The following is a 16,423-nucleotide window of genomic DNA, read 5'->3' as shown; positions in this document are numbered from 1 at the left end:
TGACCCAAAGGTTGAGAACCCATTCTAGAGGACTTGTAGAATTGCCAACCTTTTGCTGTTTACACAGCAAGGTAAACTTGCTATGTCTGTTTGTCATCATAATGAAAAAGCAACTATGTCGTGTCATCACATCATGAAGGGTCACACAATCACTAAAAGTCACCACATTTTTACTCGACACAATGACATTGTGACCAAACAAAGCTTATTTGTTGGATTAGCCTGTTGCAGGTTGGATGATCTTGCAAAATCAGGAAGAGTAGCAAATTGGCAACACTGTCAGGTCACAAACCAAAGCAGCTTTTTTCAGCTGATCTTTATCATCTTAGAATTCTAGTCATGTGGCATTCCTGCACTCCAGCAGGAAGTTCCCTGGGTGAATTGCATTGCTCAACAATGAGCTCCAGTACAGTGGACAGGAGGAATTTTAAAGGGCCAGAATGGACACTAGGTAAATCTAATACAAGCCTTCTAATGTCCAAATATAAAGTCTGCCAAAACTCTCAGTCAGTTTCCTTAAGATCATACCATTGGCTGCTGGGCATTCTTTGAGTTAGTTTTTATGACATTCCTACTATCATGGGGTCCACTCACCACAGTGGCATCTTCTGCTGGCCATCCTGGGAATTAGCTTCACTATTTGGTACACCTTCCTTCAGTGGTACCTCTCCTGTTGTCATCTCTGCCTGCAGACCTTTGTCACGCAAGGAACTGCAGCGTCCTCTTTGTGACTCGGCCCGTCAGTTGAGTCACCATCAGTGTCTCCCCCTTCTGGGGTGGATCAAAGTTCAATATTTAGGCGTCTACTCCAGTGACTAATGGGGGAAATCCCAGCCATCCTACCACTCCGGGTCCCAACCCAGGGACCATGTAGATAGCAATCTCCTGCTGCAACTTTTTAACTCTCCCAGTAATGCTACCTTTCCCTAGGCCCCCTCTACACAGTCCCAACACACAGAGGGGCCGACAGAATTCTGGGCCGCTGGGAAAGGGCAAGGAGCAGCTCTGTGCTACCAGAAGGGGAAGAGCCTCAGGTAGAAGGAGTGGAGTGTTGGGTCGAAGGGGCAGGACTGGGACTCCCCTAACCAGCCTTTCAGTGCCGCCTGGAGCACGCCATCTGAGATACCAGTGGTGATATAAAGGGCCTAGGGCTCCAGCCTCTGCTGCAGTATCAGCAGCTGGGAGCCTGGGGCTGTTTTGAATCTCCGGTCCCCTAGGCAGCTGCACTCTTTTCCTCTTCCCCCTCACATCCATCGGCAGACCTGCCAACACCACCTCCACCCTCACCTCAGGGCATTCGGTTCATGGGTTAAGGTGCCAGCAGCCAGCCAAGCACCACTTCTTGCTCTCCCAGTCCCTGCCAACCTGCTCTATCCAAGGGGCAACAGTTTCCTCAGGCTGCTAGGAACACAGATCTCACGTCTTGAGTTCCCAACCTCCATTAATTTATCCTACCTTGCAGCTCCTCTTATATGGGATTGCTGGGCCTTGATTAGTTGCTCCCTGCACCTTTCTGTGATTGGCTGTGCCCCGTACAGGTGCTCTAGGTTGCTCAGAGGACTCACCTTGACTGCTTTACTCAGGGCCAGAACATGGTAGGACCCCAAGGCCTCCACCCACCCCTTCCACTCCTGTGTGGGTTGGACACCCCATCACACTATACATAGCCTAGTAGTTTCCTATGACTTTCAAACTGTTGGCAGCAATCCACTGGAGTTGAGTTGATAACTAATCCCTTCCCAATATTATTTAACTGTTTAAATTGAAAAAAATCCAGCATTCCTTCTGCTGATTCATTTAAATAGGAGCGATGATTAAACTAGAACTCGCATGTGTCCGTGTCCAAGTGCCAGTATCCTGACATGACTATGTCTTATCCAACAGGCCCTAACATTCTTCCCTGTAGCGGGGTAAGGAACATCCCACTGCTTACTCTGAAAGTAATTATTGGTTTGTGGTGTATGTGTGTGTTTTCTGGCAGTGATAAAAGCCAGAATCCTATCAGCTCATGACAAGGGAACCCATGCAGAAGTTGTTGTGAAAGTAAAGAAGATCCTGAAATCAGGCAAAGTGAAAATTACCCGGAGTAACAGAAGTATTTATCCAGAGTCCTGGACCAACAGGGGATGTACTTGTCCTATTCTCAATCCTGGTAAGTATTAAATGCTTATGTCCAGGCCTGCTGAAAGGGGGGGGGGGGGGAGAGGATGGGGGAAACTGCCCCAGGGACCGGACATTCAAAAGGACCCCGGGCTCCCAGGCAGCTCTCAGAGCTCACCGGAGTGTGGGAGTGGCGGCAGTGTGGTACACTCCATGAGGAGTTGAGGGCTGGCTGCTCCAGATTTGCCCCTTCTGTCTGAAGCCCTGCCCCTTCTGAGAAGGCTACGGTGCCACTCACCTTGCCTAGGGGCCCAGTGAGTCTGTCCACCCCCTTGTTTGCATCATGGCTTCTGTGGAGGAAACAGATTCCTGGGTTGTTAAGGTATTCATGTATCCAGTTCTTATCTTACTTTCACTAGTGTAAATCAGGAATAACTCTAGTGAAGCCAGTGCAATTGCACTTGAATTGTATCCAGTTCTTATCTCACTTTCACTAGTGTAAATCAGGAATAACTCTAGTGAAGCCAGTGCAATTGCACTTGCATTGTACCTAACTGACCATACTGTTGGAATAAGCCATTGAGGAAAAGCTAGTCCAGTTAATGTAAAGCAAATGAATGGATTAGCAAGGGAAAACTGGCACTCTTAGGGTGCATCTACACTGAACCTGTAGCTTGAAATAAGCTACACAATTTGCCTCCCTTTTAAACATTGATCTGTAGCCACCATAGAATTCCTATAAGAGTGCCACAGAATCTAGGACAAAGCTGCCATGGCCTCCATGCCTTGTATGTACATTACGCATAGAGAAAAAGAAATGCAATCTCCGTGTTAACTATCCTGCAACCCTAGAATGTAAATAAATCCCAATCTGACTTTTTAATTAATTACTACATTAGATTTATGCTTGTGAATATACAGGTATGAGAGAGAGAGAGAGAGAGAGGCATTATCAAGTGGTTTACACAGACTTTGGTGCAGGGGCTCCTTGAATCCCATCTCACAGTGATTCCCTCTGTGGCCATGAGAAACCTGCTGCTACAGTTTCTTCATGTGTCAAGTGGAGCTAATATTTATCAGAACGTATCTACTTCACCGGAGACTCTCTCTAAGGATCAATGGGTGAAGGCACAATTGCAAACCTTGCTGTGCACTTGCACCAAGGTGGGGCTTGTTTGACCTAGGCACAGCACCAGAACATGCATTCTGAGGAGAGCAGCCACTGCTCATAGGTGCTGGGATGAGGGCTGCAGGGGTTGCTGCAGCCCCCCCGGCTTCAAGTGGTTTCCATCATACACGGGGTTTGCAGTTTAGTTCAGTGGCTCTCTGCACCCCTACAGTAAACATTCTTCTATCACCCTGGCCAATGCTTCCCACTCAGGTAGGTAGGTAGGGAGCCACCTCTCTCCCCTGAACACTACACCCATGCCAGCACACAGGAGGAAGTAAGCTGTGCCAGCAAAGGGGTTGGTACATATTACTTCACTTCAGAAGAGGGAAATAGGAACCAAATAATGACTGAGAGGCACATGTCAGTTCCTAGCCGGTTCCTGGAGTAGCATAGCAAAGCTCAACTTTTCCAGTGCCCCTTGAAATGGAAAAGCACATAGGAGCGGATTTTTATTTTCCCCTCTGGGTGCCGCACTTCTACCAGCCCCCGCTCTGTCCCTCCCCTGAGACCTGCCCTGGCTCTGCCTCTTCTCACCCCCTCCGCCATCTCCCTGAAAGCCCCCTGCTGACCTCCTGCCCTCCACCTTTCACAAGTGTCCTGACAAACAGCTAATTGGCAGCATTCCAGAACAGCTGATCTGTGGTGCCCACAAACAGCTCTCACTGGTGGGTGCTAAGCACCCACCTTTTTTTCCCCAGGGGGTGCTTGAGCCACTGAACTTCTCATGGAGTCAGCACCTATGCCAGATGAGGGCTAAGCAATATTATCAATAGCTGAATGGATAGGTTTTTTTCCATCAGAGGCTCATTACTGCCTTCTTTCCCATCAAGCAATTTAGTAGGCTGGAGACAGAAATATTTGTATTACACCAGGTGAAATCCCATGTAGAGAATTATGGGGAGGTGAGCTAGAATGCTCATGTAAATGCCTTTAACTGTGCTAACTGGAGTTTAGAAATATCATCTCTTCTGGACCCTGCTTTTCTTTTTTCATCTGCATAGGCAGCAAGGGCTCAGTCCTGAGTGGTGATGAACACCCACTGCTCCCATTCACTTCAGTAGATGCTGCAGATGTTGAGTACCTGTATCCCCTGTAAGCTGTGCACTTGTGCAGCCATTCAGGAGAGATTCAAATGCTGCCCAAATGATTAGCAGAGCGCTCAGCTAGGTTTGTGTTTCTTCTGGTGGTGCATATTTGCACATGCCTTGGTGCACATAAGATGTATTCCTCACATGGATGGAAAAGTTTAAAGGGAACATTATTCAGCACCACTGGGGATCAGGCCCTGAATAAGACAGGAAGCTGGTTTTCTTCAGGATGAACTAAATAGTATTTCCAAAGATTATGTTTCACTATTCTGCTTTGCACCATGGAGAGTGAGGACTTATCCACATTCTAAACCAAAACTTGTTAGATAGGGTAACTTTGTTTTTTTCTCTGAATAGATTAAACACACTTCCACACTGAGTAAAAGAATTCCTTGTATTTGGTTTGAAATCTAAGGCTTACCCTGAACTCTAGGACAACTTCTCATCTGAAATCAGCCACATACAAAAGTGCCAATTGTTCTGGTATTGGCAGAGTCCAGTCAAGTCCAGTGTGAATTCTTTCTGTCAGTCCAAATTGAACTGCATCCTCTCAAAAATTATTTGGATCTTGCATCATCTGTACCACCAGGTGAGGCACTAGGTTTGAATTAGCAAGGATGCAATATTTGGTCTCAGAGTGGTACTTCAATGATGTAACAAACTTGGACAAATACATTTTATTTACTGTAGTGCAAATGGTTAAAGTATTCTGACCCGGCCTGGGAATCATTAAACATCTCCCTGCCCAGCAGTGGGAGCTGCCAGTTGGGGTGGGTGAAGTATGTGTTTAGTATAGGGTTAGACTGTGTCGGATCCTTCACAGAAGCTCAAGGAGGAGAGAGCACAAGGAGGCTTGTGTCCTTGTCTCTCTTTAGCTGTTAGGAGTCTAGGGCCTATGAAATTAATTTGTGCAGTTCTGATGCCAGCCAGTAATAGGCAGTGGCATACCTGCACACTAGCCAGCTCTTCACAGTACAATAGGTTTGGAAACTAGAATCTCATCACAAATAAAGCGTTAGATTAACAAGTGGCGTAAATCAGCATAGCTCTATTGACTTCAGGTTTCTGTGCCCACGTATACCCACTGAGTGTCACCATATATACTCACTCACAATTAAATCCTTGCTTCTGTTCTGCTCATGATTTTTTACATACCCATTTTTGTTTCCTTCTATATGTGCATTATATGCATGAGAGGGTCCCAGGGTGAGGAGTGAGTAGCAGCTACCAATGCCCGCCAGTCCAAACCACCTCTGAGGTCAGCTGGGCTTTCTGCTGTGCAGGGTGATCTGGCTTCCTGCCCAGCTATCTCCACAGCATTGTATTGTATGTTCTTCCCTGGCTGATGACAGGAAGTCCATCTTTAATCTCATGGCCTTTAGAGTTTAATCATAAAACTTTACTTATACAGCTACCGAATGGAATTGCTGTATAGTTACCAAAGAAAGGCTGGCCTGCTTTCCACATTAGTAACTCCCAGCCACAGTAAGCTATTGAGCTGCCCTCTGCTTTGCATATAAATTAGCAATTTTTTAAAACAAGAGAGAAAGAAGCCTCAGGATTTTTAGAGGCTGAAGAAATAAACTTTGGGGGGGTTAACTAGAGTCCTCTCCCGCCTGCCAGAGCTGTGAAGGGCTCAGTCTGCAGGGGAATTGGGCACTTTCACTGTGCAAGAGGATTCACCAAAGGATTTTCAGGGGAAGGGGGGGGGGAGCAAGATGCGGTGACACCCATCCACAAGCGCTGGAACTAGGAGTGCTAGGGGAGCAGCTGCACTCTCTGGCTTGAAGTGCTTTCATGATATTCAGAGTTTACAGTTTGCTTCAATGGCTCTCAACACCCCCTCTTGTAAAAATTGTTCCAGCACCACTAGCAACTATAGTGAGGCCTGTCAATAGGGGAAAGGGGACAAAGGGGGCAATTGTTCTGTGCCCTTTAAATTGCCACTGGAGTACCACATCATGCGGCTCTGAGGGCTGGGAGGGTGGGCAGGGAGGCAGTGCCATAGTCCAGGCAGTGCTGAGGGCTGGCTGCCCCCAGCCCTGTCCCTTCCAGCTAAGGCCCTACCATTCCAGAGGCACAGAGCCAGGCCTCCCCCTACGCCTTGCCCAGGGGCCCACAGAAGCTTTCAGCCCTCCTGGCTACAGTTCTTATGGAACAGGGATGCACCAGCAGCCTCTAGTGCAATTGCAGGGCTACTGAGTAGGTTACACAGAGAGGCTACGTCTAGACTGGCATGATTTTCTGCAAATGCTTTTAACGGAAAAGTTTTTCAGTTAAAAGCATTTGTGGAAAAGAACATCTAGATTGGCACGGACGCTTTTGCGCAAAAGCACTTTTTGCGGAAAAGCATCCATGCCAATCTAGATGCGGTTTTGCGCAAGAAAGCCTCGATCGCCATTTTCACCATTGGGTTTTTTTTGCGCAAAACTGTTCTCAGTTGTCTACATTGGCCTTCTTGCGCAAAAGCATTTGCGCAAGAGGGCTTTTTCCAGAACGGGAGAGTCATTGTATTTGCAGAAGATCACTGACAATCTTACATTAGATCATCAGTGTTCTTGTGCAAATTCAAAGCAGCCATTATAGACACCTGGTAAGTTTTTCCACAAAAGTGGCCACTTTTGAGGAAAAACGTGCCAGTCTAGACGCAGCCAGAATGTATAATCCCTTGGAATCCCCTTTCACCGCTACACATACTTGTGGGTGTCAGGGAATTTGGCCTGATGTTTTTAAACTTTATCATGTAAGAGTGAGGTTGGTCGGCTTGAGTCATAAATCATTAGCAGTATCGGTATCTTGCTAATGAAATGATCTCAGCAGGGTGTCTCATCACTGTGGTTATGCCTCTAATCCTACAGGGATATGGTGGTTACATTTCCTGGAGTTGCCTGAGTTGCTGTTAAAGATCCTTATTGTGTGAGGAGAATGGGCATTGTTGTACTAGCAGAATACAGAGTTGGCAGTTGTCATATCAAACAGCCATTTCAGCTAATCTGTGTGCGCCACACAGATTAATCTAGCCCTTCAGACTGCTCAACAACCAACTGGAACGCTGCCTCAGCTGGGGCACTTCAATAATTGTATTTAGTTTGTTTTTCACCAGAAAATACTGACTGATAATGTGGTGGCTCTGTTGCTGCAGGTTTCAGCTGTGAGAGGGAAGGGAAGACAAGACCTCCCCACCCCTTGTCTATCATCCAGAAGTTTCATTCCACACATTAAGCCTAAAGAACTAAACTTCGGACATTAACAGGGTGGATCTAGAAAGGCTGCCAATTCTCCCCCCCCCCCCCCCCCCCAGTTTATTTTCAATTAAGCAATCACATACACACACATGCACAACAAGCAACCAGATACCACAGACAGGAGCACACAACAGCCATATGCAATAACAAGCACATACACAAAAGAGAAACACAAACAGCAAACAAATAGATACACAATAAGAGGCACATACAGCAGCCATACGGATATGAACACACACAACTGATTTCCAGCAAAAATCTAGCCATCCTTTTCAGTTGGGGAACGTTTCTTTGTTGTATTTTAATGACTAGGGAATTTGCAGCTTCCACTTGTGTTTTGTTCTATTAAAACCAACAAAATTAATATAACTTCAGAGGGGCACAGCTCCCTCTATAACCTCCCACAAACTGCTTAGTTGTTACAAAGGTCTCTGAGTACTAAGAGAATTTTACGTGTTATACTTACTACAGCAAATACACAACCCACCTCTGTTTAATGCAAAACATTCTGCTGTTCAGTGGAGCTACAGTTTCGCCTTTTCTTGAAGGAGCACAGTGTTATATGAAATAACACCTGCACACACATTTGTATGCACTAGCAGCTGCAGATGACAATCTAACAGGGATGGGCTCAATTCTCATCTTCATAACCATCTCCTGGCAGAAACTGATTCTGCTGTCACTTAGCTCCTTGTTTATGCAGGTGAGTTCCAGTGAAATCGATGGAGTTACACTGGTGTAAACAAAACTAAACCCAATCCCAAAACATGACAAAAACAAGCAACAACAAAAACACATCACAGTGTCAGGGAGATTAGAATCAAACCCAATCACTTGCTAATGTAGTTAGATTTTGTAAGTGTTAAACCCCTTGGGACAAATAGGGTTTGTATGTGAAGGTTCTACTATGTGCACATGCACCTTAGAAAATGTATTGCCTGCATACTGAGGAATTCATGCACAGAAAGTGATTGCACATGTGACTAACATGGAATATTAATTTTTAAAACTGGCTAAAGCTAGCTAAAGGGCAAGATCCCAATTCCCAGAAAATGGAGATAATAAGTCTGTACTCCTTTGTTTTCTTTATTTAAGTAATTTCTTTTTTTAACCAGGAACCGACTACCTGATAGCAGGCCAGGAGGACTCAAGGACCAGCAAGCTCCTTGTCAACATGAACAGTCTGGTGAAACCCTGGAAGGCATATTTGGGGAAACAAGTAGCAGACATTCTTCGAACTGGGTGCAAATGATTTCTTATTCAGAAGTTAAAGCCATGAACTTTATATTTTAATAACACTGCAGTGAAAGGTGTAGCTAGCTCATATATTACCATTCAACATGTTCCTAGCTAAGGGGACAAAAGTGGATTTACCCTCCTTTCCCTTGTTACGTGTTTAATCCAGTAATCCTTGGATGTGACTTTTCTTCCATAAATACATAGTCATAGATGAAATTAACAAACCTATTGCATGTAGGTTATAAGCCACAGTTCTTAGCTTGAAGCCATTTTCACAGCTCCCAGAGAGTCACTCATGGGAGAAGCAGAAGCTATGGGTTATTTTTCCACTCTTCAAGAATGAATCTGGTATCAATGCTTATAAGCCACTTGCATAGCACATTCATTATTTGGGTGTCATTTTCTTTAAATCACTATTAATGGGCAAAAAAAAAATCAGCTTGAAAGGTGGCAAAAATATTATTAAACAGTATGTCAAATGCCACTTGATTTGTTTGAAAAGAGCTCCATTGTATTTACCAAGCAAACTGCAGTTAGATCAATATGAGACATGTTGCTTTCTAGACTGAAAATACCACAGCACTGCATAGAGATTAACACTATCTGGTGAGAGCCTTTATAGATGGGAGGCTGTCAGTGCCTAATGGGAAAGCACAGCTGCAGGGCAGAACTGCTGGCTCAGTATGGAATCCTGACCCCACACACCCTTATCTGTACTAGCAAAGGTCTCCTCATTCTTCTCTGCCATAGCACTGCTCTTTGTACGGTCATACAACAGTTTGAGAATGGCTGCTGCTGCTGAAGAGCCTTGTGCCAATAGAGTAGCATCAAGCTGCAGCTCCAGACCCATAGGAGGAGGTGATGGAAGCTGGCCCAGACTTGAGTTTATCATGCAACAGTAGGTGGAAGTGTGAAGAGGCAGCAGGCTGTACCAATTTGAGGATTAGAGGGGTATTATTGACTGACAGGGCAGCTACCTTGTTATTCTGATCAACAACTTTGAGACCATGTTCATTATTTGTCATTTTTCCACTCTACTGTTATTCTTGCCACCATTGTGTGTTGAAATAATCAAATGAAGTTACTTTCCAGTCAGTGTTCCCTCTAGTTTTTTCCTTCCCTGTGCAGATTGCATTTGGTTATTTGCACTGAGGCATGTGCAGATGTGCACCACCAGTAGAAGCACATGCTACGGTCTTTGGATATTCTTCTAGTCAGCTGAGTGGCATTAGACTCTCTCCTGAGTGGCCACTCACGCATTCAGCTTACAGGGAACACTGCTCCAGTTTGTGGTTGACATTTGTTTAACATGAGTAGGAGGAATGGTAGCATCTCCACTCTAACTCCTGCTGAAGGAATCCCTACAGATTGGTTTCAGTCTGTTCCACAGTTAAGCCAGGCAGTGGACATGTGAGCTTCTCAGAGCACTGTGAGGGAAGGGAATGATCACACTGTCTCTGCCCAAATGACAGGAAACTCATGGCCAAACAGAGGGTGAAGCCTCCCACTGATAAGTAAAGCATCAATCAGAACTTTGTTCAAAGATACCCTTTTTTGTTCATATAGAGGCATATAACTTCCTAGAGGCTGCTTTTGCACATCTTTGTTCATACCTACAGGAAGAGAAGATGGATTTGAGCTGCATGCAACTGAGTCACCATGAGTGGAAGGAATCTAGGATATCCCAAGGGCCATGAAAAGAAAGTGATGGGCCTGGGATATGAGCAGTCTGATGAGAAAGAGATTGTCAGCATGCTCTATTAATGCTGTTAGGTGACCACTATCTGAAGACCAGGGATGCCAGATTTTTATTACTACTGTTTGTTATCCTTCCTTTTATGTACGGTATAATGACCATCAGAAGGGCACATTTCAGATAATTTGTGAAGAGAAGACCAGTAGAAGATACTTGGAATATTCTTCCAGCCATTCACAGTTTGGGTAGAACTCTGGATTGAACATCAACTTGAGTTAACTCTTTGGCTGTGTCTAGACTGGCAAGTTTTTCCGCAAAAGCAGCTGCTTTTGTGGAAAAGCTTGCCAGCTGTCTACACTGGACGCTTGAATTTCCACAAGAACACTGACGATCTCATGTAAGAAATCAGAGCTTTTATGGAAAAGTGTCCGTGCCAATCTAGACGCTCTTTTCCGCAAATGCTTTTAACAGAAAACTTTTCCATTAAAAGCATTTGCGGAAAGTCATGCCAGTCTAGATGTAGCCTGTGTGTTTACATGAAAACCCTTCCCTTCTCATCCATCCACTTCTCAGCCTATGGATGTAGTCTATATTGTCTCCAGCCAACATGACATCTTATATTTTGCTGTGAATTCAAAGGATGGTCAGTCAAGTAGCTGGCTGGACTGATCACATTTCTAAACCCATTAGTGTTCCTATCACAGCCCTGTTAGAAGCCACTTCCCATTTTATGCCTGCAGTTTTGTATGTGCATTTTTGCACAGACTGGGGCAAGGGTAATCAATATCATTTATATGTCTAACTACTTGGTTGCAAATAACATTGATACGACTTTGAATTTGCAGGCACAAAAAGGGGAAGATAAATGAAAGATCCTTTAAAGAAGTAGTCTGTTGCCTCACACAAATGGATCCAACTACCCCTGGATAATGTCACTTAACTGTAGGTTTGTTCCAATTTTAAAGTGATTCTGTGGGAAAGGAAACACCACATGGTTATTTCAGTAGTTAACTGTGTTAGATTTGTGCTCTTTTAAGTAAGTGTACATGATACCTTTGAGGGTTCCTTTATTAGTATCATAGCTATGATTTTCAAAGGAGCCTAAAGAAGTTAGGCACTCAAGTTCCCATAGTACTGATGTCTGACATTTATTTAGGAACCTTTGCAGTTCACAGCCTCATGTATGTCCTCTTCCAACTGAGACTAGCATAAAACCCATCATCTCTTCTTAATAGTAAGAACTAGAATTGTTCATTGGGCACATTATGATATGGATAGAGATGCCCATCAGAACACTATACACACTGACCCCCCCCCCCCACATACCTCAAAGTCTTATCCTCCTTAAATATGTTTTCTTTTTTCTATCAGGTGGGGAGGGGGCAGCACAGAGGAGTGGGAAAGAAGCCACATTATGCATTTGTTGCTACCTACAGCAGTAACCAAGAACTTGGTATCTCCAATTAGACATTTAATTAGTATAATAAAACACTGTGCACCACTAAGGCATTATTTAAGATGTCAGCCCATTAAGTTAGAATAGTAACAAGCAATATTGTTCTCATTCCTCTGTCCAGAATGAGACTTACTAAAAAGATTAGCTACCCATCTTCTTTTAAAAGACGATTAAAAATAATGGTGTGTTTAGGTGACTTTACAGGCCAGTTTGGCAAAATTTCAGTAGTGCCAAGCCTACTGTGACAATGTTTAAGAGCAATCTTTTTAGTAATGCCTTTACATTTACCTTTGTGTGGGCTTCCTATCTGCTGAGGGTCATATTCTGTTCTCATTTACCAAAGAGAAATCTCATTGAGCTCCATGGAATTGTGCAGGGTATAAGTCACAGGACCAGAAGTCCCCCTCCTCCTCCACTATTTATTCTCCAGGGGTGAAAGTCACCCTTTGCTTTGGAAACTGAGGTGGGAACCTTTCAAAGTGATCATTTCAGCTTATGGGCTGGAACAGTGGCCAGCACCTTTACTCTTCAGTGTGAAGGTTTCTGAATCCACATAGCCCAGTCAACCTCTTGCTGTGAGCTGTCACCAATATGCTCCTCTATGCCAGTTTACTTGGCATCAGGAGTCCACCATTCAGCATCTGCACAGCCTGCCTGCCCACTCTATAGGGCTACTGCAGGAAGTGGAGAAGCCGGAAGGCCTGGTGCTAGCCTCCAACAAAGGGACAGGAAGAGTTTCTACATGCTTAATCTTATAGAGGAGAGGAAGTTATACGCAGCTTTATAACAAGCTTTACTCACCACTAGGGTGCCTCTTCCTGGGTGCTCAGATGATTAGCTCCATCCAGCTCCGATACCCTCTTCTGCTGTTTGCTCTCCCCCCCCCCCGGTTCCTCTCACTCTCTGGAACACAGCATGCTCCCTTTCCACCACCACTACCAGAACACCAAAGTCCTTCCAGATCAAGTTGTCCAGTAAGCCATCCTATAATTCAACACTATGCCACTTCCCTAAGTGGTGGATAGGGGACCCAGGCCTGCCTGCGACTGGGTTCCAGCACAGGGATTCTTCTTGGTCCCATAGTCCACTTGCCCCTACACCCTATTGCTATTTCCTCTTCTTCCTACTTTTCTCCCCTAACACTGCTCCCTTCCCCTGGTTACTAATGGAATTCTCTCAACTATTTCACCCTCTTCAGGTGCTTAGCAGTTTCCAGTCCAAACCCACAGTCTTCCTTCTAGGAGATGACTGTAGATTCCTTTCCCTATAACCTTCTCTGGGCTCAGATTGCTGATTTTGTACCAGAACAACCTACAGCTACTCAGCTGAAATTCATCTTCTATTAGGTCTTGCCTGGCTAGTCTAATGTTTCTACAGGTGCAGCCTACTAGGTTAATTAGTCCCTGCCCTACTACCTTAACCCCAGGTGATGTGTGGAGTGAACACTCCATCACAAGCCTATACAAACAGCTTTGCAATGCACCTTAATGCCAACTTTCAACTGGGTGATTCCTGAGCATATTTATGTATTTGCACCAGACTGTGGAGGTTTTGTGGTACAGGCAGTCCCCGGGTTACGTACAAGATAGGGACTGTAGGTTTGTTCTTAAGTTGAATCTGTATGTAAGTCGGAACTGGCGTCCAGATTCAGACACTGCTGAAACTGACCGCCAGTTCTGACTTACATACAGAATCAACTTAAGAACCCCAGGCGTCCCCAAGTCAGCTGCTGCTGAAACTGATCAGCAGCTGATTCCAGGAAGCCCCGGGCAGAGCAACTCTGCCTGGGGCTTCCTGTAGTCAGCGCTGGTCAGTTTCAGCAGAAGCTGACTTGGGGACGCCTGGGGCAGAGCAGCTGGGGTGCTGCTGGGTTGCTCCAGTAGCGCCGCTCCTGGGTGCTACTGGACCAACCTAGCAGCACCCCATCTGCTCTGCCCCAGGCATCCTGATTCAGCCGCTGCTGAAACTGACCAGCAGCGGCTGAATCAGGACCTGGGGCAGAGCAGCTGGGGTGCTGCCGGGTTGGTCCAGTAGTGCCCAGAGCGGGCGCTGCAGGACCAATCGGCAGCGCCCCAGCTGCTCTGCCCCAGAGTCCAAAACAAAAGCCTGGTCTGCTGGGGGGGGGGGGAGCGGGAGAGCACACTAGCTGCCCCCCCCTCCCCAGCAGACCAGGGACACGGGGAGCAGAGCCTCTGAGCCTTTGCTCTGGCAAAGCCTCAGAGACGAGGGACCCCGCCGCGGCTGCGGCTTCAGTCCGGGAGCCTGTGGTCTGCTGGGGACGGTCCCCAGCAGACCACAGGCTCCCGGACTAAAGCCGCAGCCGCGGGGGGGTCCCGCGCCTCTGAGGCTTTGCCAGAGCAAAACCTCAGAGGTGCGGGGAACCGCCGCTGCTGCCGCTTCAATCTGGGTGCCTGCGGTCTGCTGGGGACCGTCCCCAGCAGACCACAGGCACCCAGATTGAAGCGGCAGCAGCGGCGGTTCCCCGCGCCTCTGAGGCTTTGCTCTGGCAAAGCCTCAGAAGCGCGGGAACCCGCCCGGTGCCCCTGGTCTGCTGGAGACGGTCTCCAGCAGACCAGGGGCACCGGAGCAGCTTACGAACGGGGCTTTCTCGCCCCGACTTCCGGGGCGAGAAAGCCCCGTTCGTAAGTGCGGATCCGACGTAAGTCGGATCCGCGTAAGTCGGGGACTGCCTGTATACACAAATGCCCACTGGAAACCAGAGTGGGACCAACACATTTATGCCATTAATGGTCAAGCTACCATATTCTTGAATATATTGCAGCCATTTCTTATAAACAGTGATCTCTCTTTCTAGTTTATCATGAAAAATATGTATTAATGTCACTCCCAAGTGTTTCTAGTTATCAAAAATAGATGAGATTTGGAACAAGGGCCCTTTAATAATCTCTACCACTTCCCTTGGAAGCCACAGCAGTAAAAACAAACCAAGCTAACAAATATTTTGCATTAATTCAGATGTATTCTCCATTGTGTAAACATTGTATTGACTCCTATATGTTTCCAAAAGTGGATCAGCTCACATACAATAATGTGTAAGGATTGGGGAACAAGTGAGGGTAAATGTGAAAAGACATGAACTTAGAAACATATGAATAGTATATCTTCCCCCCCCCCCCACACACACACTATTATTTTTAAAGTGCTGTAAAGCAGAGTCTACTTCCTATTCTAAAATTGCCATTATTTAGAATTACTACATATAACATTTAGAGGCTATTTGCTGTCTGATGGCTTCTGCTTTACAATCCTTAAGGGTAAGCAGATACCCCACCAGTGTGTAACACAGGTGGGACTAGAGGCTGAAGATACAGAATGGAAGTTATTTATGGTCCACCTAAAAATGATGCTATCAAGCATGTAGTCTGCTTGAAAATGAACATGCAAAGTACAAATGAGCTCCACAGATTTGAGTGAGAACATGATTCATGCTTTGCAATGGAATTAAGACTGTATAAAGGGATAGTTATCTTGCAACTTTTTCACATACCGTGATGGCTCTGAAAAAGATTATTGGGAGACAGTGTGATTCTATCAATATTTTCCTGTGACCAGAATGAACAAGGCCCTACAGAATTAACAAGAAGATCTGCCAAAGAAAATTCACCTACTGAAACAGGAAAATAAACCTGTTGGCGTACTCTAGGGGTTGCTGAATACAGCTCTCCAGGACCTTCTAAAATGGGCCTAGTGCAGCACTGAAAATGTTCACATGAACACTCCAGCCGATAATGTAGCAGACAGGTTGTTCTAGCACAAGCTGTTATTACATGCCAGGAAGTAGCCAAAACAAGCTAGCTGTGTTTCACTGTGCTGCACCTTAAACAGCAGCTCCAGACACCAGGGAAACCAAAGCAAGACACAGAGGTAGGTGGTCAATCAAAACATATAGTAACTGTGAACTAGTTAAGTCAGCAACAGTGTGAATAAAACAGCAACTGTCCAGATAGCAGGGATGGAGCAGTAGGCTCAGTGTAACTGCACACACTCTGCACTATGTGTATGCACACCCCACACAAAAGAACAGGAACTAAAACAGTGAATTCAGGGAGCAGGAACCAAGAAACAAGCAGCAAGAAGGAGCAGGAAGTAATAAGTGGGAAGGCTACACAGACCCATCGTCTGCCTCAGTATTTAAAATGGTTGCATGAACAATCCAACCCATACCATAGCAGACAGGTTGCCCTATCGCTAGCTGTTATCACATGCCAAGAAAAGCTGGTAGGCCCTGCATAAGGATGAAAGAAAAATATTTACCCTCAACAAGAGAAATAAGGAAAGCATTGGAAGAATCCCAATGAGGCAGCGAAGCAAACAGACAATGGCTGAATGGAGCAACATATGTAGAGAAGAGGCAGCAGCACCCTTAGAACAGTTGCATTGACCTGAAAGTATCTGTGAGAGCTGTGC

At 45.7% G+C, this 16,423-nt stretch overlaps 1 protein-coding gene and 1 long non-coding RNA gene across 2 annotated transcripts in view; one reads left to right on the top strand and one right to left on the bottom strand.

Moving 5' to 3' along the window:
• LOC102461575 (netrin-4-like) overlaps positions 1-9,934 on the top strand; it is a 68,971-nt gene extending 59,037 nt beyond the window's left edge. The window contains exons 10-11 of the mRNA XM_075938773.1: positions 1,982-2,152; positions 8,720-9,934. Of these exons, the coding sequence (XP_075794888.1) occupies positions 1,982-2,152; positions 8,720-8,856 (308 nt within the window). The 3' untranslated portion in view covers positions 8,857-9,934. The remainder of the gene's footprint in view (positions 1-1,981; positions 2,153-8,719) is intronic.
• On the bottom strand, positions 51-13,669 carry LOC142830926 (uncharacterized). Its single transcript, XR_012906476.1, has 3 exons — positions 12,797-13,669; positions 2,399-2,450; positions 51-771 (listed from the first exon to the last, which is right to left on the bottom strand). It is a non-coding gene; the product is annotated as an uncharacterized LOC142830926 (long non-coding RNA).
• Between the last annotated feature and the right edge of the window lie 2,754 nt (positions 13,670-16,423).

Source organism: Pelodiscus sinensis, chromosome 11, assembly GCF_049634645.1.
Source record: "Pelodiscus sinensis isolate JC-2024 chromosome 11, ASM4963464v1, whole genome shotgun sequence".
In the NCBI taxonomy this organism is placed as follows: Eukaryota; Metazoa; Chordata; order Testudines; family Trionychidae; genus Pelodiscus; species Pelodiscus sinensis.
Note: the sequence above shows the minus strand (reverse complement) of the source record. Positions and strands in the feature narration are given on the sequence as shown.